The sequence below is a fragment of the Hakea prostrata genome, chromosome 1, assembly GCF_041222555.1.
Source record: "Hakea prostrata isolate BN-2017 chromosome 1, UWA_Hpros_2, whole genome shotgun sequence".
NCBI classification, from domain to species: Eukaryota; Viridiplantae; Streptophyta; class Magnoliopsida; order Proteales; family Proteaceae; genus Hakea; species Hakea prostrata.
Window position 1 is genome coordinate 29,766,981 of NC_142600.1, and position 27,492 is coordinate 29,794,472.

Here is a 27,492-nt window from a genome sequence, read left to right on the forward strand (position 1 = left end):
CCAACCCCACCCCACCCTCTTCTTTCTCTGCAGCTCCAGCTTCAGCATCTTCTCCCTCCTTCCCCTACCCTCAGGACTCTCTGCTCCCCATCTTTGTCAATCTAACCTTCAATTTTGCTGATACATCAGCTTAAGTTCTTCAATGCCAAAAGAAGACACCATAATAAAGAATTCAATTAAAGGCTACAACGGTGAAGTCTCCTATTTTTTCAACTCATATCAACAATGCTAATGTATACCCACAACTCCACAGCCAAATAGAATACCAAAAATGAATGAATGGTAACCTGATCGAAGGAACCCAACATGAACAGAGAAAATGACCTTACATAAAGATCTATCCCTCCAAGTGTGCACAAAGTTATAGCAGGAAATTGAAGAATTCATGTGATAGAGACATCATTGGCATGTCTTTTTATCTAAACTTCAGATGAACTCAATCCAAGTAATTCAACTTGTTAGACCTTCTAGGGTTTTCTTCTTAACCCTAATCAATAATAAAACCATGCAAGAACTAGAATACGATATTAAATTTAGAGAGTATTAGACATACCTTACACCAGACGTATACTGAAGAAGATTGATACAAACTTTGAATGCCAAATCTGCAGAGCGACGAAGCCTTCTCCAATCTCCTCGTCTTTCAACCATACCTCCTTCTTGTGGAGAGAGAAGAGAACAAAAGAACTTGAGAAATTGGAGGGACCCCATCATAGCTATTTATAATAGCAATCCCAAACCCAGTCCACTTCCACAATGGACCGGTTTAGCACATTTCAAACCTAATGACAGTGCATCGGCCAGATGTGTTGAGACCCCCATCAATTATTAACCCCAGTAATTAATCCAAGCCCATATATTGCCTAGGATAAACCTAACACAACTAACCAAAACATTGTCCAAAAACTACTACCAAAATTAATTTCATAAGTATTTTTAAGTATAAACCTGAAGCATGTCTACGGACGAAGCAAGATCCATTCTCTTCCGTGAAACATCGACGTTGTCCTTAACGTAGCGACTCGTCATCTTAACTGGAGGTGGCACCCATTTTGTAAGACTGCATCATGTAAACTAAAGGAGTCAAAGCAGCAGCTTGCACTTCAAGTAATTTAAATTTGGGGAAATGATGTAAAAACTTCAGGTGGTAGACTCTCTCTCTTCTCAAACCCTGTGCATCCCTCCCACCCTTAAATGAATTATGAGGCATGCACCCCTACCTTCAATTGGCTTGGCATGGGAGATGCCATTACATGTGGGTGCTAAATAGATTATTCCATGCCCTTGCGTAGCCAGTAAAACTATATCCCAGATTGTAACACAGAGTAATTCCGGACCACAGAACATGTACTTCCTTGGACAAATAAGCAAGTGAATGTGTCAGGATGTGTGTTACAATCTCTGTCCCTTCCTTTGCAGCAAGTCCTCTTTCTTTTTTGCTGATTTTTTTTTTTTTTTTGGGGGGTTGGGGGACGTTCGTTGAATTGTTGTCTGTACTTTGATTGGGTATTAACACATCAATGCAGCTACATATATTTCAGCAGTTGACCTCTTTTCAGATCAATTAGATCTACATTGCTGTTTGATTACTTCACAATAAGCTATGAGGTCTTAAAAAAATACAAAGCTTCTTCTTTTTGCTATAAAAGAAGATAACTGAATTTGCAAAGACATGTGTACCTCATAGCAGAAGACTACTAAACACGTGGGCAAATCCTTGCTAAAATTTTCCATTATTTAAAATGCCTAATTAATGGGCGAACAATTGAAATACTCTGAAATATAATACGGGTCTAAAGCTCACAGACAAAATCCTTGCTATGTTATAAGATCTAAAGCTTAGTGGTATAAAAAGTTTGATTCTATTATGGCTACTTTAAGATACAATAGGTGCAAGAATGACTGTTGTGTATACTTTAAAAAAGTTTTTTGATGGTTCACTCAAATATTTGAATTATATGTTGACGATATGTTGATTGTTGTTGTTAGAGATATGGATGAGAACATCAAGTTGAAACAACAGTTAAGCACTAAATTTAAGATGAAAGACTTGGGGGCAGCAAAAAAATTCTTAGCATGGTAATCAAAAGGGATAGGAAGGCACGAAAGCTCTGGCTATCTCAACAGAATTACATTGAGGAGGTATTGGAGCACTTTGGCATGAAAGATCAAAACCTATTAGCACTCCAATTGCATCTCACTTTAGATTTTCAGCTGTCCTATCACTTACACAAATGAAGAGGTGAATTATATATCACGTGTTCCATACTCTAGTGCAATCGGTTCCATCATGTATGCTATGGTGTGTACTCGACCTGACATTTCACAGGCAATTACTATGGTAAGTAGGTTATTATGTCTGCGTAAAACTCATTGGGAAGCAGTGAAATGGATACTTAGGTATCTAAAAGAGACCTTTAGTGTGTGTTTGGAACTTGGGAGGAATGGTGGCAGATTAATAGGTTATGTTGATTCAAACTATGCAGGTGATCTTGACAAAAGAAAGTCATTCACAGGATATGTGTTTACCTTGGAAGGTTGTGCACTCAGTTGAAAAGCTACTTTACAAGCTACAGTTGCATTATCTACCACAAAAGTAGAGTATATGACAGTGACTAAAGCAATTAAAGAAGCTATTTGGCTTAGAGGCTTGATTGGAGAGCTCAGCACGGTTCAGGAGGTGACTATGGTCCATTGTGATAGTCAGAGTACTATTCATCACTTAACTAAAGATCAAATGTATCATGAAAGGACGAAGAACACTGATGTTTGGCATCAATATGTCAAAGAGGTAGTTGCTGAAGGCAATATGAAAGTGTTGAAGATTGGTTTTGAAGACAATCCAGCTGATATGTTGACAAAGCCTTTATATACTGCTGAGTTCAAGCATTGCTTGGACTTGATTAGAGTTGGTTGCATTAGAGCTTAGCCCATGAAGGGGCTGTTAAAGATGATGAAGATTATTCAGTTAGTGGGAAAATTCAGGTCAAGGTAGAGATTTGTTACGTTATGACCCGAATTCTTGTACCCAATTTTGAAGATGGACCCACACCAACATATTTTGGTGGGCAACCCGAATGACTTGTTTTTGGAGACCTATGGCCGAAGCGGAGGGCTTGGGTCGACTTATTTACCCAATTGGAGTCTATATATATATGTGTATTTTATGTTCGTCTATCACATTATTAAGAGATTTGGGATTTTCTGTTGGGGCTTTGGGTGAGAGTTCGCCGTTCTTGGCAATAGGCTGTGAGATCTCATTTTGTTCTTCTACATGGTGAAAAACTCTTCCTCTTCACCCGTGGACGTAGCACCGCATTGGTGTGTGAACCACGTTAAATCTTTGCGTGTCTTCGTTTTGTTTCTATTTTGATTCACTATTTCATGGTGTTTGTTTTAACACCAACCAATGAGTTCATTATCCCTATAGAAGCTAGTTGAAATTCAGTTTATATTTTTAGCAGTGACATCTCAGCATAGAGCCATCAACTTGGGCTGATATTTTAACGGATTGTTCTACACTAATAGACCTCCATTAATTGGAATAATGGGCCTATCCAATTACTTTTTACCTACATTGAATTTTGGTTAGAACCCTAGATGATGTCAGACAACATTGAAGGTTCACTCAGTTCCAAAACAGCTTCTGGAACCAACGAATGGCACTGCTCAACAGGCTTAAGGCTGGTTTTGGTTTTGTAGGACTAGTGGATAGGCATAAAATTTGGCTAGGTGAGGGACAAGAATGAGATAGTATAAAGATCCAGGGATTAAATAATATCAAGGGTGCAGCAGATTTACCCTCCGCCAAATTCAAAAAAGTGGACAGGTATCAGGTCTACAGCAGATTTACCCTCTGCTAATCTCAAAAGTGGGCAGAAACCAGGGTTTCTAAAGGCTTTTAGGGAGATTTCTTGTAGCAGATAATCAGCTGGATAGAATGGGTGAAAGTGGGATCAAGTGGGTGCCTTAATCAAACATATGCTTAAAAGATTAGAGGAAGTTGATGGCTAGATTGGGAAGAAGGGGGTGATTGAATTAACAAGTAACACAACATAGCCATAAACCAGAGCAGCAGCAAAGGTATTTTGGTTGATGAAGAAGATTCTTTTGTAGCTAGATCACTAGTAAGGGATGAAGAACAGCTTAACGGAGACATCCTGGATGTCCCGCTGCAAGGTGGCAGCCAGATCATGCACCAGCTACTTCCTCCATGCATCAAACACCAAGAGAATAACTTCATCAGAAGCATGCAAGCTGGACAGCATTGAGAACTGAACTAGAACTCCAAAAGACAACTAACGGCCACCAGTGTAAGACCATATGTTTGGTTGTCAGGAAAGTTAAAAATGGGCAAAAAAGACAGAAAAAACATAATAAAACAAAAGTTATCATGACACCAGCAAGTTTGGCTTTCTCTCTCCTCTTTTTCAAGACATATAGTTTGTCTTCCTGTCTATTCTTGCTGACCAGATATACCCTAAGCGACAGAGCTTTGTCTTAGACGAGGAAAATGAAGACAAGCACATTTATTTCAGTTTAGAAATCTACAACAATAAGTCAATACACGAAGCATTTTAGTATGTTATCTTCGTTAATAGGGCTCAATCAATAAGATTGCACTCTATTAGGAAGGGGTGCAGCAGGGAAAATCAAAGAAACAACAAAAAACATCCCCTTAGAAAAACTGGTACTCGCTTGAATCAAAGTTGAAAGAGACATGAGAAAGATTTTCCTTTACTGAATTGCAGGGCCTGATACTTGAGTGAAATAAGGACACTAACTGCATGGCATCTATGCAAGGTTCATTTCACTTGCCAGAGCCTTACAGCATCCAAATACAAAGAATAAATTTGCAGGGGCCTCCACCAACAGAATCCCTCGAACCTTTAGCTCCTCGGTCCTTCAAACTTTAACCAATTTCAGCCAATTGATGGAAACTTAGAAGCCAAATCTCAATAAATTTTCAGAGGCCTCCACCAACAGAATCCCTCAAACCTTTAGCTCCTCGGTCCTTCAAACTTTAACCAATTTCAGCCAATTGATGGAAACTGTAGAAGCCAAATCTCCAGCTGATGGCTTATATACACACTGAATTTTCGGTTCTCTTTTTTAACCCCTTAACCTGCTTCACCTGTCCAGAAAAGAAACTGTCCTAACCTCCACACCCTCTATTGTCTTCTATTCAATTTTCACAGAAGTCTGAACTTCACAAGTACAGTTTCAAAGTATCCTACATGAAATAGAAGTTACAAAAACATATTCAGAACTAACCCATCCTCTACTTCCTCTAGCAGACCAATTGTTTTCTTTTTCAATCATGCCTTTGTTGTCACTGCAATTGAGTCGCGCATGAATTTTACATCAACATGGTACTTAGGCTTACCCCATGATTTCCAGCCATCAAGGGCTTCTTATAGTAGTTTCTTTAGCAGTAGTAACTCTAAATGGATTTCAAATCTAACCATAAGGGTTTAGTTGTTATTTGGTATAACTTCCTTTCTCTATTACCTGATCCTGGATAAACAGCAAGAAGTTTCCTACTATTAAAAAAAAAGAGAGTTAAGTATTTGCGAGACAAGAACAAACACAAATTGAAGGAAGGTTAAGGGAGAGAAGAGTAAAGCCACCTTTAGAACCCAGATATAAAAGCATATATCCAGCTTGAAACTAAAAAGAAAGTCATCAAAATCAATCAACCCAAATAAGCAAAAGAAGTGGGCAGTTCATACCCTATAATTAATCAAGATGTAAGACCAACAATAACAAGGCAACCCCATCAACAACTATCCCATCTCTTCATCTCTTTTTTAACTTTGGGAGGGGGATGCCCATTCTTAAAGAAGCATTAAATCCACTGTCCTCCCCTGACAACCTGCCTACTGAAGATAAGGTTCATATGATACAACCCTTGGATCAAGGTCAGCAAGAACCCAGGAAAGACCACTTCATTCTAGATCTTTTTCAGGAAGTCAAATAAATCCAAAATAATAGTGCCAAAACACTTCCCTCCAATAACAAATCTAGACTAAAAAATTATCCATTAAAAAATCACCTTTATGAGATTAAACAGGTCTAGATATTATCATGGTAAATAGTGAGTGGCGACCATCATATACCCAGATTTAGACCACAGCAAAAATAAGACTTCAGTTACATTTTAGCATAACCTTTTTTTTTTTTTTTTTTGCCCAAACATTTTAGCATAACCTAAGGGAGTGTAAGATTAAGCTAGTAATAAAACCCCCAATTTAGACATGATAACCAAACCTTATCAAAATTTGTGATATCTTAAATCAGAGGACAAAATAGAAAGATTAGTTGCATTCTTATATCAGATAACAAATCTCTCCAATTTTGGCGAACAAATAAATAACAAGTAGGAACCGAAGCAAGCTCATCACTGGAACCAGTAGTTGCAAAACATATGAAATTAAGATTGAATATATTATTTCATCAACATCAATTACATTAAAGTTAATCCCATCCAAAAGAACCAGTGTGTAAAATTCGCAACTCTCAGTGTTAGTTTCTGTTTCAAACAAACTTTAAATTGGGAAGAACAATAAAAAAACCAGGGATGATTAACCTGAGTCACTCCATTGACTACTTTAGCCCCAAGAGCCTTCATCTTCTCAATAATCTGCTCCCCTTCCTCCTTTGACAAGCCTGTTTTGAACACTGCTGGCGTCTTCTCAACCAAATCCTTTGCTTCCTTGAGACCCAAATCCATAAAACAACAAATTTCCACCTTTAGACATAGAGAAGCAACAAATTTCCACCTTTTTTTTTTTTTGGGTAATAGGATGGAAATAAAATGGAGGACTCTCATCAGCTTTGGTTTTTGCAATGGCGATAACAATGATTTCCTAGAGACTTTAGATGAATTGGTGTAAATGCCTGAGTTATAATTAGCTATTAATTGAACTCCCAATCACCTACTAGTTAAGAAGTTGAGACATACGATTGCAAGTATATGGTATGTCCCTCAGAGAACGAAACAATGAAGAATCAAAAGCCAGGTTAGGAAATAGATACATCTCATGTTATGATGTTATCTATCAATGTGTACATCATCTTAACATTTACACTACTATACTACCATGATTCGTTATAGACACCCAAGGATATGGTATCTCATGAGTGTCTCTGCTCTACCTTAAACCTTCACAAATTAAGCAACTTTACAACTTTTAACTAGCCTACATTACAAAAATTAAAAAAATTATTGCAACAAGACAATTTGGCCTTGATAAAATATTTCTATTTCTCATAATTTCAGATTAGAAACCAGCTATATAAGTGGCAGCAGTATAAGCTCTGTTTAAAGGAATTTGCATTGTTGAATTAAGGATGAGCATATTGCTGGTTACTATATACAATCAAACTGCTACTCGATTACCAAAAAAAGAAAAAAGAAAAACTGCTACTCGGAAAGAATGTAGCAAAAAGGTCTGAAAATCCTACTCCGTCCAACCGCTCCTTCATCTACCTAAACCCTAGAAGTCATATCTCTTCATCCCTCCACCAGAAGTCTTCCCCAGTTCTCATCAATCATCACCATCCATCGGGGTTAGTGCCATGCAAGATTGTTAATGCTGATTATATAGTTCATGGATCAACCCACCTGCCTTTTAGATGCTAAAGATACGGATTTAGGGTTTGGAGTTGATCATTCACTTGAGAATATACAACTCAATTACCACTCATTCTCTCTATCTAGTCGTGCTTATTTGTTATACATCAATATACTATTTTTATCTTTTGATCTTATTATCCAATTGGAATGGCCTTTGATGATCTTGGAATTAAAAAGGGATGCAACAAGACAATAGCAATTTGAGTTTTGTTGAATTTTTTAAGATTTGGTCTTTCTAAGTGAGTCTTGTATGGTTCCTTTTATGGTGTAATCTCTTTCTTCTTTTTTCCCATTTAAATTTAATACAATCGATCTTTATTTAATAAAAAAAATGAAAAATAAATAAAAGAGAGAGAGAGAGAGAGAGATTATTGATTGTATAAAAGGTTGACAACCTAATTGGTGCATTGTAATATATTCAGGGAATTGTTAAGACAGAGAAGTTAGTGGCTAGTTGTTGATATATTCATGATTGTGGTCAAATTAATTACACTTGGTTAAGAGACAGAGTTGAGTAGAGGGAATTTTCATTATTGATGAGTTTGATTCTGTTTGTCCAAATAAAACAATTTGATGAAATAAATGAACATTGTAAAAGTCTGGAAGCCAATCAAAGAAAAAATAAAAGGATAACGGTTCAATTGATGAAAACATAAAAGTACAAAAAAGAAAATAAAAAGAAAAAAAAATATGCCCCACCTCAAAAGCTCTCTAAAACCCCTTCTTTCTACTAAAAAACCGGCGTGAACCATACAGGTTCATAAAAATAAGAATTTGAAGCATTTAAGAAAATAACCCCAATGCTATTACCTTTTAAGTGAAACACACCCAAATCATAACAAGCAGCTCTCTCACTCTCACATCTTGGTAGAAGATGTTCAAATTGGGAGGAATATGGAGGTTTATGTTGAAAGTGATCCGTAAAATATATAGAGTTTCCTTTAAATCCAGGATAGTCGAATGCCGAGACAGAAATACCAGTACTTGTGTCAATAAATAACATTTGATCACCCAAGTCTTCAACCTTAATCCAGCACTGGTGTGGTAGATCTAACTTATATACCTTGAACATAAAAGTTGTTGGAAGATAAACATAACCATGACGCATGACTTTGGTCCATCTTGCAACCACTAGCAACTCTCCGCAACATTCCACCAAATAAAGTGAACTATATCGACGTTGATCCAATTGTTCCATCGGTGGAGTGGCAATGTTACAACTTGTTTCCCTTGGTTGAGGAGATAACTCCAGAAGTACAAGATCAAAATTGAACTTAATCGCATAGAATTTTCCTTGATAGACGATGAGGTCTTGATATCCAATAGGTCGTGGTTCTATAAAGTTGTTTGTCAAGGGGGTCCATGCTCTATCTCCCGGTCTACAGAAGGCTAAACGACGGCTCTTATGAATCGTATAAATAGCTATGACCCAATAATCATCCCTTGCCACAGAAGAAGGGTTTTCATCCAAACTGGAATCGTTAGCAGCAGAAGTAGAAGGAGACGACGACAACATAACTTTGCGAATAGAATTCGGGCAGGGTATATTTATTGAATATAAAAGTAGATGAGGAATAGTAGATCCAGGTGGAAGTTTAATACGGATAAGAGTAAATGGATTCAGAAGGAACATCCTTCCGTATCCCCCATTACCCAACATTATCAACCAACCCCAGCTTGACCCACAACAGCGAGCATCACGGAATATTTCAGGCATCTTTAACCTAAAAACTTGGTCATGGAGGAGACTGAAAAACCCCTGATGATGATGATCATGATAATCATCATGACACACTGAATGATGATGATAATAAAGACACTCTGACTCCATGTAGGAAAGCATGAGCCATGGGAATTGAGGTTTGAGGAGAAATTGATGATGCCGTATTTTGTTGGCAGCAAGGGCGATGGATTGCCATTGCCGGCACACAGAACCGAAACGATGGAAGCCCACCAAGTCTAATTTGTTTATTATCAGAATCTGAATATCATCTGGAAGTAGGCCAATAGGATTAGTAGGGATGATACCATTATTCTTAACACCAGAATGGCAGTTTAGGGTTGAAACCTTCAACCGCTTACTAGTATTATTTGAAGTAGAAGCCATGCATATAAGCTAAGTTACAAATAAAGACTTAGAGAGAGAAAGAAAAAAACTATTGAATTAATTAGAGTACCTGTATTATGTATGGAGGGGATCGACTGATCCTCAATGGTCGTTGATATGCGATGTTGTTGAAGAAGAAGAAGAAGAAAAAAAGAAAAACACCGGCTCCGCTCCCTGGGCTCTACCGTATTTTATAATACATATATATTAAATCTAGCCTTTCCTTTTCCGAGTAGGATTTATCTTTTTTTCTGATATTTGCCAAAAAAAATAACTTCTCTTTTTCAAAAAATTCTAATAATTTTCCCCCTTATCTTTTCAAAATGGTTCCATCCGGAAAAGTCTTTTTATCTCCACTCCTCTTTGGGTTCCACACTTCCACTTGCAACATTCTCTATTTAAGGAGGTCAATTTGGTCAGTGGCAAAGCCACGTAGGAACCGATGGGGACCATGGCCCCGAATTTTTTTAAATTTGAAAATGCCGACATATTTTCCTAATTTTTCTCATTTTAAGTGTGAAATACCAATATATGGCCTCCCTCCAAAAATTAAAAATAAAAATTTAAGATATAGATGATGGGTACAAATGTCATTCTTAATCATAATCAAATGGTTATCATTAAACCCCTAGTTTTAAGGAATAAATGGTTAAATTCTAATTAAAAACTAACTCATCCATGAATTTCTCCATATATTCTCTCTCATATTTGCATTCTCATTTATTATCTCTCATATTTGCATTCTCATTTATGCTCTCATGAATCTCATCTTTTATTCCTATTTCTTCTCTTTTTTTCTTTTTTTTTCTCACACGTCTCAAAAAATATTGGAGTAGTTAGCAGACATTGAAATTTTTCGAAATCTTCTACACAGTTATCAGTATTCACTGTCTCTTTCTCAAATTATTCCTCTTTCTCTCTCACACACGATTTTTTTAGTATTCATTTCATAAAGTATAATTTGTTATAAATAATATTGATTGTGGATATCCATCACCCTCCAATAGACAATACTCCTAATTGAAGATCCCAACCACCTCAGCATACAATCTTGGTGATTCGCATTCTCATCTTCATTGAAGATTATAGTGATCTCAACACGCATTGTTGGCAGTCAATATTTCCATTCTATGTACCTTCTATCTTGGGTGACAATCTATCTTTCCATATCAAAAATATCTTATAGTGTGCAAGAATCATATATTGTATTTCCATATCAAAGTAGATGGTCCTTCTACTATAAATATGTAATGCACTCAACTGAATGAATTACTTCCGATTGATCTTATTCTAGTTTTCTTCTTTGTCTCTAATATATTCTCTTTATTTTATAACACGTTATAAACACGATTTTGCTCAAAGTAATTGTGAACGACTCTGCTCGAAGTATTGCGTTTTGAAAAGAAAGACAGCAGACTATGTATCATTATGTTTTCTATTCCCAAAGTGAAAAGAATGATCGACCTCCTCGCACGTTTTTCTAAACAATGGAGTTTACCTTGTCCATCTTGAAGTGTATGTGCATCATGATAAAAAAAGTATGTGTTTTATTGAATCTAAGAATCAAACATATAATAAGATATTAGATTTCCTTAACAATTGTGATTTGTCATTAACAATTGATTTTATTTATGGTATATAGTGGTTGCTAGCTTTGCACCACGAATATTATTAAATACACCTGAAGTTGCAATATTTGAAACTGTAAATAAATACAGTTCTATAGATGCACATGAAGTTGCAAGATTTGAAACTGTAAATGAGTACAGTTCTGCAGATGCACTTGAAGTTGCAAGATTTGAAATTGTATATGAATACAATTCTGCAGATGCACATGAAGTTGCAGGATTTGAAACTGTAAATAAATACAGTTCTGTAGTTTTTGAAATTAATTCTCTATTGAAATTATAAGGAGAAAATATTATTCATGAAAATATGCTAGCAAATTTTAAAGTTTAATATTGTAAAATGAGTTTTAAGAAATACTCTGAATGGTATCATGCCTATTTGTGGCTGAGTAAAATAATGGACTATTAATTAAAAGTCATGAAGCTCATCATATTGGTTCTGTTCCATTCCCTGAAGTGAATGCAGCAATTCATGATATGCCTGAAAGAAGGCAAAATTATAATTATAGTCATGACTGTGGAAGAGGATGAGGCAAAAGACGGAATAATTACCGTCATTATTATGTAAATAAATAAGAGAACAATAAGGATTTTCAATATAACAATTCAAGAAGTGAAGATAATATTTGTTACCGATGTGGTATGAAAGCTATTAGACATGTATCTGTCATACTCCACAATATTTAATTAAGCTTTGTCAAGCCTTAATTAAATAAATAAAAATAATGTGGAGATAAATTGGATTTTCCAAAATCATAATACTTGAACAATTTTTGCCTATAAAAGGAATGATTTTGATGGCCTCACAGATACTACATATTTAGATGCTGCAAACTTCTTTGAAGATAATAGTTGAAGATTTGATTATGTTAGTTGAGTTCAAATAAAATAAAATAAATATTATATTAGTTTGTAATTATTTTCTCTTCAAATCTCATCTCAAATGTTAGTTTATCTCAAATTTAATATTTTTCTTCTATAATCTTTTTATTGACTTTCTATATATCTTTTAATATATTTTGTTTCATTTTGATGAAGAATGTGAATATTCTCTTATATGCTGTGACGCATATTATACTGAGAGAAAAATATACATATTTATCTTATTTGATGATGCGGAAGCCAATGTTCATATAAAATCGGTAATACAACATTGATTGGAAGCTCCGGAATAACTAATCTATTATTATCTGGGAGATAAAATTGGCTATGAATAATTCATTATTTTGTAGTAAGTCTTAAACAAACTTATTAAGTTTCAAAGCTATTTGTCAAAATGATTATCAGATTGAAACTACAAATAATGGTATAAGTAAATATCTATACAAAGGTATTAGATATTTCTCCCAATTTGTACTACACAAATATCGCATGGTTGTAACACATGCTTGGGTAAATCAAATGAACATTGATTCCAATAATTTTATTATTTGGCATGACCGGTTGGACCATCCCAGATCAAATATGATGCAAAAAATTATTGAAAATTTAATTGTCACCCATTGAAAAACCAGAAGATTCTTCAATTAAATGAATTTTCTTATGTTGTTTGTTCTCAAGAGAACTTTATTATTGGATATTCATCAGCTAAAGTTGAGACTGAACATTCTACGTTTTTTAAACGTATAGAGGGTGAAATATATGGGCCCATTCACCCATCATGTGGACCATTCAGATAATATATGATTTTAGTAGATGCATCTATAAAGTGGTCACATGTATGTTCATTATGAAATCGCAATTTGGTATTTAGGGTTTAGGGTTGCTCAAATTAGATTAAGAGCACAATTTATGGATTATAAAATAAAGACAGTTTGTCTTGTTAAGACTGATGAATTTACATCTCAGGCTTTATGATTATTGTATAACAATTGAGATCATAGTTGAATAGCCTGTTGCTCATATTTATATCCAAAATAGTTTGGTAAAATTATTTATTAAATGTCTCCAATTAATAATTAAACCATTGTTTATGAGAACAAATCATCAGTTGTATGCATCAGGCCAAAAGGTTGTCATAAATTCTCCCTATTACAATTGGCTTATGGTCAAAAGCAAAATATTTATCATCTTTAAATTTTTTGGATGTGCGGCTTATGTTCTAATTGCTCCACCACAGTGCACAAAGATGAGTTCCTAAATAAAGTTGGGAATATATGTTGAATATGAATCTCATTATATAATTCAATATATTGCCAATGATAGGAGATTTATTTAATGAATTAGTTTTTCCAATATGAGGGGGAGAGAATAAACAGTTGGAAAAAAAGATTGATTGTTTGCATTATCATTATCTCATTAGATCCTCGCACTGAGCACTGTGAACTTGAAGTTCGAAGGATAATGCAATAAATATTATGAATCAACCTGCTAGATTTACGACCTACTAAGAGTTACTAAATCTTAAATTCCAGCTGTAAATGCTTCAATTAGAATTGATGTCCCAGCAGGACAATCTATCAATGTAAATGAAATTAAACCACGTTTAAAACGTGGAAGATCAATCGGTTCCAAGGATAAAATCCTAGAAAAAGAAAGGAGCAAATGATCAAAATGATCATAATATGGAGACAATTGATTATGAAGATTCTGAAGACATAACTTTCTGTAAAACCCCATAAGAGGTTCAGGTACCTGAAAATAATGAAGAGATCTTGATTAGTTATGTCATTGCAGGAAAAAGATGGAACCAAAAAGATAAAGTTGTCGACAACATTTTTGCATATTATATTATTGTTGAAATAATACAACAAGACGAGGATCTTGAACATAAATTTGTTGATGAATATAAATCAAGAAATGATTGGCCAAAATGTAGAGACGTAATTCAAGCAGAATTGAATTCGCTTGAAAATAAAAGTTTTTGGACCTGTAGTCTAACATCTGAAGGTATAAAGCCAGTGGGTACAATTGAGTTTTCTGCGAAAAAATGAAATGAGAAAAAGAATGAAATCGTGATATATAAATCATGAATTATGGCACAAGAATTTTCGCAGATGCCTGGCATTGATTACATGGAAACATGTTCTCTTGTGGTGGATGCAATTACCTTTAGATATCTTATTAATCTGGCAGTATATGAAAATTTTGACATGCGTCTAATGGATATTATTACAGCCTATTTATATGGCTTACTCGAGTGTGAAATATATATGAAAATCCCTAAAGGATTCAAAATGACTGAAGCATATAAAAATTCTTAGGAAGTTTGTTCAATAAGGTTTCAAAGATTATCAATGCATATATGGTAATCTCCTTAGTGGATATTTACTAAATGAAAATTATAAAAATGATCCAATTTATTATTGTGCTTTTATTAAAGGATATGGATCTAATTTTAGTAAGTATATATGATGATGATTTAAATATCATCGAAACTCTTGAAAAGTTTCCAAAAGCAATAGATTATTTGAAGAAAGTTGAAATGAAAATCTTGAAAAGACAATGTTTTGTCTTGACTTGTAAATTGAGCATTTGACGAATGTGTTATTCCCAGATTGACACTGAGAGGGGGGGGGGTGAATCAGTGTCTTCAAAAATTCACTTCAATGTGAAGCTTTTTTAATCTCGAAACAAGATTAATTAGAACATTCTCGTAGCTATTAACTGCACAAGGACACGTCCACCACACACCACAATGTGGCTGTGTTTACTAGACAGTGTACCACCACTCTGCAATCAAGGCACTCCAATATGTGCAACAAAGAAAAATAAACAAAGAACGCAATGCACCAGAGTTTACGTGGTTCGGCCAAATTGCCTACATCCACAGAGTAATAACCTACCTAGGGTTTCGTATATTACTCAATACACTCCTAGATATTTACGCTACAACAGTCCGGAACACCAATCCCTGCTATAGTCTAAAATGCAATTGGACAAGGGCACCAACCCCAACCCCTAGACAAGCTCCAACTTGCTAGGTCACAATGTAAACCAATAATTCAAGTTCCCCAAATTACATTCATGATCTAAGTTCTTCATCATTAAACATAACCTAGAAAATAATAGACAATAACTTGTGAATACGAGTTACCTCAACTTGTGTAAGATGCATGGTAACAGTACTTGTTTCTCTTTTTCTCCAACCTTTCTCTTTTCAATCTTTTTCAGTTTTCTCTCTTTAAAAAAACCATACAACCATGTTCCCTTCTTTTCTTCTGCTGCTTCTTCTTCCTTCTCTTTCACTTTCTTTCTTGTTCAGCAAAAACAAAAGACTTCCTTCAACAGCAACTTTTTATTGTTCAAAAACGCAGTGTCATGAAAAACTACAACGCAAGTGTACGAGAGGAGTTCAAGAAGATGAAGAAAAACTTATTCCCAAGCTTCAGATCTCCAAAGCCAACCAACGTCTTCTGGTTTGACCTCCACGCTCTTCCCAAGCTCCTCAAAACGTCCTCTCCCTTCTGTTGGAGTTTGCTCTCCTTTTATAGATTAATTAAACTCAGAGTTTGAATCAAACTCAGAGTTCCTATCTGACTTAAACAAGGAGTGTTTTGACGTACAAATCGGACTAACTTAGAGATCTCCAATGAACAATCCCACCGTTGGATTTGAAGATCAAGAAGTCATGAAGCTCTCCTCCAAAAATTGGCTCAATCGGACACTAGATGACCATCCGATGAAGAGGTTGATCAAAACTGGACAGAGACCCTCAAAAACGGGATTCTTGAGTTTTCTTTATTTGAATTGGATTCTTTCTCTCGGAACCTTTTTGTGTGTTGCTGTACCATATCAAAGCCCACTTAAGTTGCCAACAATGACAACACCTTCATTTTAGGCCAATGGAACAACAGAATGAAATATTCGTTCATCAATCAACTTATATAGAGAGTATTTTGAAGATATTTTATCTAGATAAAAACATCCATTGAGTACCCCAATGGTTGTAAGATTGCTAAATATAAAGAAAGATTCATTTCGACCCTAAGAAAATAGTGGATAATTTCTTGGTCATAAAGTATCATACTTAGTGCAATTGGGGCATTAATGTATTTTGATAATAGCATAAGACCAGATATTGTATTTTCTATAAGTGTATTAGCAAGATTTATCTCTTCTTCAATATAAAAACACTGAAATGTTATAAAACATATATTTCAGTATATTCGAGAAATTATTGACATGATATTATTTTATGAATGTGGACATCAACTTACTTGTTATACAAATGCAAGATTTTTATCTGATCTATATACAACTAGATCTCAAACAGACTATTTATTCACAAGTGAATGTTAGCTATTTTATATTTGGTTTAGATCATGATACAACATATTCAGGAAGCATGCAGTCTTCTATTAGAAGAAGAGGTTTGAACAATATTATATGAAGATTATACTGCATGCATAGCTCAATTGAAGCGATGATACATCAAAGGAGATGGAACGATACATATTTCACTGAAATTCTTCTTCATTCATGGTCTTCAATGAAATAGTGAAATCGATGTTCAACAAACTCGTTCAAGTGATAATTTGACAGATTTATCTACTGAGAAGTTGCATACTTCAAATCTTGAGAAGCTGGTATGTGATATTGGAATGTACGACTTAAAGATACTCAATGATGTTATCATCGGGGAGTAAAATACGTGCTGCACTCTTTTTCCCTTAACCAAGGTTTTGTCCCACTGGGTTTTCCTAGTAAGGTTTTTAATGAGGCAGCTACCAATATGTATTATTAGATATGTATACTCTTTTTCCTTTACTAAGATTTTTTCCCACAGGGTTTTTTCTTAGTAAGGTTTTAACGAAGTACATTATCTATTAATGAACATCCAAGGGGGAGTGTTATAAATAATATTGATTGTGGATATTCATCACCCTCCAATAGACAATACTTCCAATTGAAGATCTCAACCACCTCAGCATACAATCTTGGTGATTCACATTCTCATATTCATTGAAGATTACAGTGATCTCAACACGCAATGTTGGCATCAATATTTCCATTCTATCACCTCTATCTTGGCGGCAATCTATATTCCATATCAAGAATATCTTATTGTGTGCAAGAATCATATATTGTATTTCCATATCAGAGTAGATGCTCCTTCTACTATAAATATGTAATGCACTCAACTGAATGAATTACTTCTGATTGATCTTATTTTAGTTTTCTTCGTTGTCTCTGATATATTCTCTTTATTTTATAACATAATTTTATTTTTTTATTTAGTTGTTCTTTCTTTCTCCTAAAATTTGATTCTACTAATAGCAATTTGAATCTCGTTAGAATTCAGCCATTGATTTTATCAGATCTAATCATAATCATTGATTTTTTTGTAATTCTTAAATTTTTTCTTAAATTTTCATTCCTATTAATGAAAATTCAAATCTCGCTTAGAATTTTAGCTTAATTTACCTAAATTTTTAATGTAGGCCCACACGTCAAAATATAATAAAATTTTATGAAATGGGACCCACGGTGGGTCCTACATTGGCCCAAGTATATTCGGCCCCCCTCCCATGTTCAATCCTGGCTCCGCCCCTGAATTCGGTGTGCTACTACTAATAAGGTATCAGTACCATACCGAATTTCAAAACCAGATATTGAAACTATACCATACCAAATTTATATGATACAGTATAAAAATTGTATTTCGCAAAATCGTACTATACGATTTCAATGCAAAAACAGCGCTTAGAAACAGTGTAAATATGGTATAATTTCGGTACAAAAGAAAACATTCTTCTCGATATAATTTTTTCTTTGCATATGTAAATTTCTCAATAGCCAATTCAATTGAAGTTTAATGCATTTCCATCATACTAATATCACTAAAACAAAAAGCCAGTAAAATTAGATATGACTATACGCAAAGTGTGTCAGTTTAGACTTAAAGACTAAAACGCAAAGGCAAGGATGAATTAAACATATGCAGCCATTAACTGGTTAGATGGGTAGTAGCATACTAGAAATTGAATCATGATAGCAATGGAGGCTCAAGGAATTCCTAACATTAGGATGTGAAACAATCTCACAACTTTAAATTTATTCATTTGTCAAAACACATTTAGCTTTACTCAATTTGAAATCAAGCAAGTACAAGGAGAACATGAAACAAATTAAAATAAGATTTTGAGACTAGAAGTAAAAACTAATAGGAGAGAAGCCTGGGTGAATTAATCGATATTGAAAAGAAAAAGAAAAAGAGGGAACAGTGGGAGGGGCTGGCCGAACAGGAGCAATGATTCACATTTTTGATAAGCATGCATTTATCATTATTTATTTGAATTAATTTTTTATACTTAGTTAATTAAAAGAGAGTTCATTGAGTATTTTGTGTTTTTTTCATGAATAAAGTGATTTTGGTTATTACAAATAATGTGGAGCAAAGTTGGCAAATATATTAGATATTTGAGGATTTTAATTAAAATAAAATCATGGGATTCAATCTTCATGCTCAAGAAATCATGAATGTTAAGATCCAACTTAATTGATGCAAGGAAAGCATGAATCTTAGCCAAATTGAAAATAGGTAGAGGTGAACAAAATTGGTAATAAGATCTTAAAATCGTGTAAATATATTCACCTTGAGTATTTTAGGCATATCTTTATCGTATAAACTCGGATTGCAACGATTCAAGATGCTGTAGAAAGATAACAAAAATATCTACAACTTTTTAGTTTTGAGTTTTTCAATAATATTAACTAATAAAGGTTGAATTGAAGGGTAGAGATGACAAATTCATTGTTTGTGCAATATATAAAAGGAGAAGCCACCACAGATGGAGAGAAGAAAACACTACCAAACCAAGCTGCCTTGCAAAACGACACTCTAAAGGACAATAGAAGAAGACACTACCAAACCAGGTCGCCTTTGCATAAGGACACTCTAAAAGAACATGATCGATAGACTCACCAACTTCCCACATCTTTTGCAATAGGGGTTGACTTTCAATTGTTTATCCCTTATTGCTTCGCTCGTAGCTAGGCCTTGTGCACATGCCTCTGTTTGTGAAATTAAAAGTAACTGCAAGCGCACAGTATCGTGTAGCTAACGGGTCGATCTCAGGGAGATATGCCACATAGAATTCAACTTCTTAATAGTAATGCGAGAGTGGAATGATTCAATTTTTGTTAATTAATTAACTAAACTAAACGATCCTAATCCAATCATCTAATGCAATCAAATTGAAACGAAAAATAAAGCAAACACAATCAATGCATAAATAAAAGACATGAAAAAAAATGCGAACAATAAAAAAAAAAGAAAAATGAAAGTGATTCGAGTGTCAGCTCTAGATCGAGGGTTGGGGAGTATAATAATAATGACTTTGACCATGGACCCTTTGCCGTAGCTTACAATCCACCGATCGGGGGAACAGATATTAGAGAAAAAGAAATTGCAAAAAAGAAATAATCAAAGCAGCAAAAGGAAAGGAAAACCTTAACCAAAGAGAGGAACGACTGTAGCAGGCATCTTTGATCAAGGACCTAGGGGAAGGGAGAACAATAAATAAATGCTGAAAGTAAATTTCAGAAAGTAAATAACAGAGTAATAAAAGGAAAGGGAAACCTTAACCAAAGAGAGGCACGACTGTAGGCATCTTTGATTAAGGACCAAGGGGAAGGGAGAACAATAAATAAATGCTGAAAGTAAATTGCAGAAAGTAAATAACAGAGTTATAAAAGGAAAGGGAAACCTTAACCAAAGAGAGGCACCGATCAAGGATCCAAGGAAGGAAGACATAAATAAATGCTGAAAAAAGGGGGAGGCATATCTGATCAAGGACCCAAGGGAAGGGAGAACAATAAATAAATGTTGAAAGTAAATTGTAGAAAGTAAATAACATAGTAATAAAAGAAAAGGGAAACCTTAACCAAAGAGAGGCACGACTGTAGGCATCTCTGATCAAGGACCCAGGGGAAGGGAGAACAATAAATAAATGCTGAAAATAAATCCTAAATTAAGAATATGGAGAGGTAGATAGAAGCGGGAATGGAGGGAGGAGAGAAGATTATTGAAGAAGGTTACTTACTTGCGAATTGAACAAACGATTCAAATCTTAACCAACCCTAACAACCAGATTTAGATCTAGAATGATCTAAATCTGCAATTGCTAGACCCAGAGAAAAACAAATCTTAAAACTGGAAACTTGAACTTGAATTGCATTACATAGACAAATTAAACCTAAACATTCAATCTAGAAATTTAAATTTCACAAATGCAAGCAAAGAAAACTAGAGAAAACCTAAATAAACTGAAGAGAGAAGAAAGAATGCTTCCACTAAGCTCTAAAACACCTTCTCCTTTGATGGAGTATGCTCTCCTTTTATAGAGTTTACATGAGATATGAATCTTGACAGAATTTGAATCAAACTCAGGGTTCCTATCTGACTCAGCCAATTAGGGATTTGACATACTAATCAGACCAATTTAGAGAGATCATATGCATATTTCCACCGTTGGATTTGAGGTTTAAGAAGTCGTAAAGCTCTCCTCCAAAAATCAGCACGATCGGACATCGGATGACCGTTCGATGAAGGGCCTGATCGAAACTGGATAGAGACATTCAAAAACGGGATTTTTGCCTCTTCCTTCTCTAAATATAATTCTTTTTCCTATTTTTTCTTTCTTTAATCAAATCCCAAATAGGAAATAAGATATTGAAGTATGCAAGGACTCTTTTCTCCATTTGGACTCTCTCAATAATATCTTTGTAGATTTGATTGATAATTTATAATCTCAGCCGTAGATCAAATTTGCCTTCTTTATCTCTTCAATATTTCGGAGTTTGTCCATAATCACATCTCTAGCCCATCATGCTCCACATCAGGCCCATTTTCGCATTTGAGAATTTGAATGGACCTCTTGACATGTAAAATTGCATGATTCATACCCAAAACTCCAAATGTTTGCTTAAATATTAAAAAGTCCTAAAATCTGCAAAAGCAATATAAAACCCAAGGTAGTTCCACTCTAAGTGTGTAAAATGCATGCTTTTATGCCCTAAGATTTCACACATAAATGTGCTCATCACCCTCCATAAGAATGATTTCACCTTTAACACGGTTTTGCAGTTTCAAATAAGTTTCAAAGCTATCGAAGTAACCAAATCCCATTTATGTTCCCTAGAAGATGAAGGAAGAAAGTTCATTCTTAATTTGGTCTCTACTATTACTTATCAAATGATAAGTAGATTTAGATGAAAAAAGCCCATTCTTTGATGCCCCAAACTAGTTAGTCCTCAGCTTGGAATTGACCAAGTTTATACTTCTAATCCTTCTCACATCCACTTCATAAAAAAGTTGGACATGCTGGTCATCCAACTTTACAGTACCATTCAAGGTTGCCAAGTGGCTAAGTTTAGCAACTTCGACAATTTAGCATGTCTTCATTCCCAAATAAATTAAGCTATTTATGGCGAGAATAAGGCTGCATCCTGTTGTGACCATGCCTTAGATACTGCAGTTTTGGGAGCCTCGTTGACTGGGTAAGGCACCTGCTGTAACTGGTTCAAATTAAATTTTCATTTTTGTTTTGCAGATAAATACAGCAGGTTGCCTTCAAGAGTCATGCAAAGTTGAGAGGACGAAGAACATTGATGTTGCCAAGTTGAAGAGGATCAGTGACATCAAACACCGCTTGCAAAGTCCACTATTAGCTTACATGGCTTTGGAATAAGCCGCATCAATTGACACCATAAAAAGGAGTGTTTAATCACATGATGTCTTACCCAAGTAATGAAATGAGGAGAAAATTCAACTTGTGAGAGGAACGTGAGCAAGAATAAGCTCCACTACACCGAATCATAAGCTTTCCTTAGGTCCATCTAGGCCATGAAGCGCGGGACCCCGACATCCAAATGATACCCTTGTATAAGTTCCTAGCATGGAAGAATATTCTGAGAGATGTGTCTCTTTGAGATAAATATTGTGTGACTAGTTTTGATCAACAAAAGGCCACCACCTTCAATTTGTTTGCTAAGAGTTTGGCATGCATTTGTAGATGAAGCACCCCACTACAATAGTCTATAGTCACTAAAAGTCTCCTGAGAATCACCCTTGGGTATAAGGGTAAGTCTCCAAAATTTCACTTGATCAAGTAGGTATGGCCTCTCAAAGATATGAAGGATAGCCCTGCGGAGATATGAGGCCACAACAATATCTTAGCTTTTCTTATAACAAAGCGCTCCGAGCCCATCCGTGCCAGGGTAGATGAGGTCTTCTAAGTCCATTATAGATAAGGTTATAACAGTCTTTACAGTTGTGGCTGCTGTACTACTAGCAATTTTAATGGAATTGAAGCTTTCTGCTTTTTTTTTTTTTTGGTTGGAAATAAAAGATATTATTGAAAGGAAAAACCTCTATTACAACATATTCCTAACAAACAAACAGTAAAAGCCAATAAAAAAGGGGAGGAGGAGAATTAATAGTAAAGAAAGCTTCTTGTGTGAGAGCACTATCCTTAGCTAAGGAATCCACCACCATATTAGCCTCACGAAGGACGTGCCTATACGTGATAGACTCAAAGGATTCTTTGAGGTGCAAAATGTTTGCAACGATTGGGTATACCTTACAAGGAGACTTTGTGATGTAGGCTATACAGTTGAGAAAAAAGCCTTCATTTCTCATTTGATGGCCCTTCAAGGCTGGCCATCACTGCCTCCAAGCAGTATAAATTTGAACCATACTAATCAACCTTCATCTTCTTGGGTTGATCCGATTATGTTTGGGCTAGCTTTTCCTCTGGAACTTCTTGTATCACCAACTTCCTTTTACAGGGGAGGATATTGTGAGGCTCATTGATAGGAAGCTTTCCTTTGCCTTTTGTGGGAGATTTGCTGAAGGTTGGCTGTCCACAGTGCCTGTAGATCAAGGTCTACATTAATCGATCTTGTATTAGGGCTCATATTCACAGGAGTTGTTGGTGGGGTCGGTGGGGAAGTGTAGAGTACAACATTGTCCAATGAGGAATTAGGTGAGGCTTTATGTGCAAACTCCGCAAGTGTGTGAAGTGGATCACAAAATGCATGTCCAATCTCGAGTGCTCGAATGTATTGTTGTTGGTGTTGTGCTTGTGGGATGAGTTGAAACACCTATATTCAGATGATTTTCTTCTTGTAGGAGGGGAGAGCATACCTCATAGATAAACGCTAGCTTAAGGAAACTTCTTTTAATCGCCTCTTCGATTGCTTTCGGGGCCACACCCTCTTGGAAAGAAAGGTCATTGCGAAAACTTAGAATAAAAGCTTCATCATAAAGCTCAGTGATAAGTTTGAGATGGTTGTTTCTTTTAGGAGGGATGGCTGCCAGTGGAATGCAATTTGGTACATCAGGAAGTGGATCTGGTAAGCTTGATTGGGAGGGGACGTGTTGTCGATATCTACAGTCCGTATGTTTATGTCCCATTCTAAGACAGTAAGAATATATAAGTGTTGGTCACATTTCATAGGCAAATTTCACTAAAATTTCTTCATTCTCCGCAACTTCAACAAAGACTGAAGAAACCAAGTCTTGGTTGAGAGGTATGATAACTCAGGTTGTAGGAACTTAAGGATGTGTACCATCTCCTTTTGGGTGCTCAATTTCTAGCACGTATATGACCTTATTAAAGATCATGTTGAGAATATCATGATCGTGGAATCTCCAGTGTTGCTTGATAATCTGCACCCACATGATAGCATACCGTAGAGGCATAATAGTTGCTGGAATATAGTGGTCCCAAGGTTGGAAGACAAGAAAATGATTTTTGTATGACCACGGTTGTGCGAACAATATGAGATTCATTGTTCTTTTTGTTCCACACTTAAGAGTGAAATGGTCAGGAGCTCCATCAACTAAATGCATGCCCTTAATCTCAAAGATGTTGGAGTTGAAAGCTTTAATAGGGAAGGTGAGCAAATCGTACATGGTGACTACAATACCATTAGCAACCCAACCCAAGAGACTGTATTTGATATTCTCCTTGATATCACTCAGCTTGCCACTGGATAATGAGACTTTCTCCAAAGGATGAACGGGGATTTCAAGTTTAGCAAAATCTATGCTAGTCGATCAGATGAGAGGGGGGGGGTAGAAGAATACATAGCCTTGATTGATACATGCAACCTAGTGAAAATCTTCAATTCAGAGTGAAGATCTATACCCTAGAATTCACTAACTTCTTTTTCACCTTGTGTTTGTGATGCCATGGCTTGTATCTGATGAATATATATAGAAGAGAGATAACGAGGAAGCTCATAGATAGACCAGCCCTTGATACTTGCATGAACATGCAATTTGCCATTCGTCGAAGATATGGAGGAGCCACATACAGAGGTTTGAAATAGTGCTTCAGTAGAAGGAGAAGTTGACAATATTGTGCAAACAGTTGATGATTCAGCTGATGGGTAAGAAACTTGGGTATGTCTGTCACAGTTAACTAGCCAATCTAAGCTTGAATTTGTATGACAAAGAGTACCAGTTACAAGTAGCATGGAATGAAGAGAAGAGATGAAAAGACATACCTGCTGTTGCTCTATTTTCCATACTGTTTTCAGTTGAAAAATAATAAGAATAACAGCAGAATAATGACTGAAATTATGCCAACCATCATTCTCACAAAGTACATGCCATTGAGTATTTGAATATATCATACTGAGAATGAATATTTATAAAAAGTTTGACTAATTGCTGTGAAGAGATGATGTAATCGAGGCCACCTCGCTTCCATGCATTGAGTCGGAGTTGAGGTGGAATGATATGAACCAAAGCTCAGGGCCTTCTGAAGGGAAGCAAACTCCAGGAGAGCAAGTTGCCGATATGCCAGGACCACTTCCAGGACCACCTCCAGCTGGGCAAAATGTGGTTATGCCAGGACAAGGACAGGGAACCACAACTGAACCTCTAGCATATCAGCACCAAAGCACGCCAAAATCCTGCTCGCCTAACCGATTATACTCTGTAAAGGCAAAAGGGAAAAGATTAGAATAAAAGTGTGAGTGAGGAATTTGTGAGAATGAGAGACTGATCTTATGGGGTAATTGATCTCACGGTTGAGAGACCAGAACGTCTGTAAGTAAAGGCTATAAATACCTGTGAAAAAGCAATGGAAAGACAAGAAGAAATTATCCTTATCTATGCTCTTCTCTGAAATTCTCTCTGTTCTTACTCTCTTTTCTTCGTCTGCAAGTGATCGCCCTCCTGGGTGTATCATTCTTTGGTCCGACCTGCCGGATTTCGAAGGATGGCGGATAATACTCGCCTACGGCATCTAGATGAAGCGATGAAGAGTTTGAGTACCACTGTTAGCAATACAACAGCTACTCAAGAAGGAAGATTGTCAAAGTTGCACAAATCAATGGAAGAACAAAAATCAGCAGTTACTGCAGTTGCTTCCGAACTGAATGCTCTCACAGGTAGGGTAGACCAATTTATACGGCAATCCTCAAACCCTGCACCAGGTCCATCCACCCCTTCAGGCTTTGCCTCCACCGTAGCATCCTTAACCACTACCACCACCTAAACCCTAGCCAAATCCTTCAAACCTAAGAGTATTAAACTTGATTTTCCATGATTTGATGGCATCGACCCCGCCAGTTGGATATTCAGAGCAGAGTGTTTTTTCGAGTATCATGTAACCCCTGAAGATCAACACATCCTGGTGTCTTCTTTTCACATGGAAGGCCCAGCGTTGCAGTGGTTTCAGTGGATGCATCGCGCCGGTCAGTTCACCTCTTGGCACTTATTTACCCGTGCTTTGGAAATCCAATTTGGGCCATCTGTGTTTGAATACCTTCGCGCCACCCTTGCCAAATTATCACAAACCACCACCGTTGTCGACTATCAAACTCGTTTTGAGACACTAGCCAACCGTATCCAAGACCTTCCTACCACTTTTTTGGTGAGTTGCTTCATCTCCGGATTAAAGAGTGAAATCCGCAATGAAGTCTTAGCCTTCAAACCCACTGATTTGTCTTCCGCTATAGATCTCGCTCAATTGTAGGAAGCAAAACTCCTTGATAATCAACGCGCTGTTTTCCGTCAAACTCCCATCAGCTCTAGGCCACTCCTGTTGCCCACCCCGAAACCCCTAGCCTTACCAACACCACCTACTCCATCCTTACCAATACGGAAGCTAACCCTACTGATGCAGTCACGAAGGGAATGGGGTCTCTGTTATAACTGCGATGAAAAGTATGTTACCGGGCATCGTTGCAAACAACGGCAGTTATTCTTGTTAGAATATGATGACCGATGAGCTCCTGTAGAGGACTCCAGCTATATCGCCGGAGGATGAAGCGGTGGAAGCAAAGGAGATCATGCCTGAACTGGCATGCCACTCCATCAATGGAGCGCAATCCCCAAAGACGATACGTATCACTGGAATGATCAAAGGAGTAAAGGTTCAGGTCTTGATCGATGGTGGAAGTACCCACAATTTACTACGGAAGGAGATGGCTCAACTGCTCGGTCTACCAATGGAAGTGACCGACGGCATCAAGGTGCTAGTAGGAGACGACAATAAACTTCGTCGTGATGGTAGGGTTCAACAAATTCATCTAGAGATGCAAGGTTACGATATTGTGGTGGGAGGGGCGCGAGGGACCACGCCACCGGAACACACCGAGCAAACGCAGAAGACCAGAGACCCGAAGGAACGGGCAAAGGCCACCCCAAGATCGCAGCCCAAACCGGGCACCCCAAAGGACCAAGGAAACGGAGAAGCGGGGAGAGAGAGAGAGAGGAGGAGGCGTCAGAATACACGAAATGGAGAATGGAGCCCCAAAGGGGGTAAAGGGAGGGACCCCCAACCCACAGGACCGGGACCCCGGACCACCAAAGCACCACGACCCCGGGGCCGAAGGCCCAGACAACGCCCGGACAACCCCGACCCAGGCCCAAGCCCCACCCAACCCGTCCCAAGTCATATATATATATATATATATATATATATATATATATATATATATATATATATATATATATATATATATATATATATATATATATATATAACAGGGGTCACAAGGGTACAAGAAATTAAAACGGCTCTCTATATAAAACCAACCCCTCCACCCGATGTGGGACTAAATAAAACCATGGTAAAGACACAATTAAAATAAATAAAATATTTATATGAAGTTTTAAACATATTTACAATAGGGAGCATGTAACAACCCCCGTA

At 36.4% G+C, this 27,492-nt stretch overlaps 1 protein-coding gene and 1 long non-coding RNA gene across 3 annotated transcripts; both read right to left on the minus strand.

Moving 5' to 3' along the window:
• Positions 1 to 83: 83 nt before the first annotated feature.
• Positions 84 to 9,932, minus strand: LOC149028681 (uncharacterized). 2 transcript variants are annotated; one of them, XR_016170412.1, is made up of 4 exons: positions 9,817 to 9,932; positions 6,590 to 6,715; positions 949 to 1,060; positions 84 to 659 (listed from the first exon to the last, which is right to left on the minus strand). It is a non-coding gene; the product is annotated as an uncharacterized LOC149028681 (long non-coding RNA). The 2 variants fall into 2 exon arrangements; XR_016170411.1 differs by having other exon boundaries at positions 84 to 1,060.
• Positions 8,003 to 9,808, minus strand: LOC149028682 (putative F-box protein At4g17565). The gene has a single exon (XM_089138678.1). The coding sequence runs from the start codon at positions 9,744 to 9,746 to the stop codon at positions 8,370 to 8,372; it is 1,377 nt and encodes a 458-aa protein (XP_088994804.1). The 5' UTR covers positions 9,747 to 9,808; the 3' UTR covers positions 8,003 to 8,369.
• Positions 9,933 to 27,492: the final 17,560 nt, after the last annotated feature.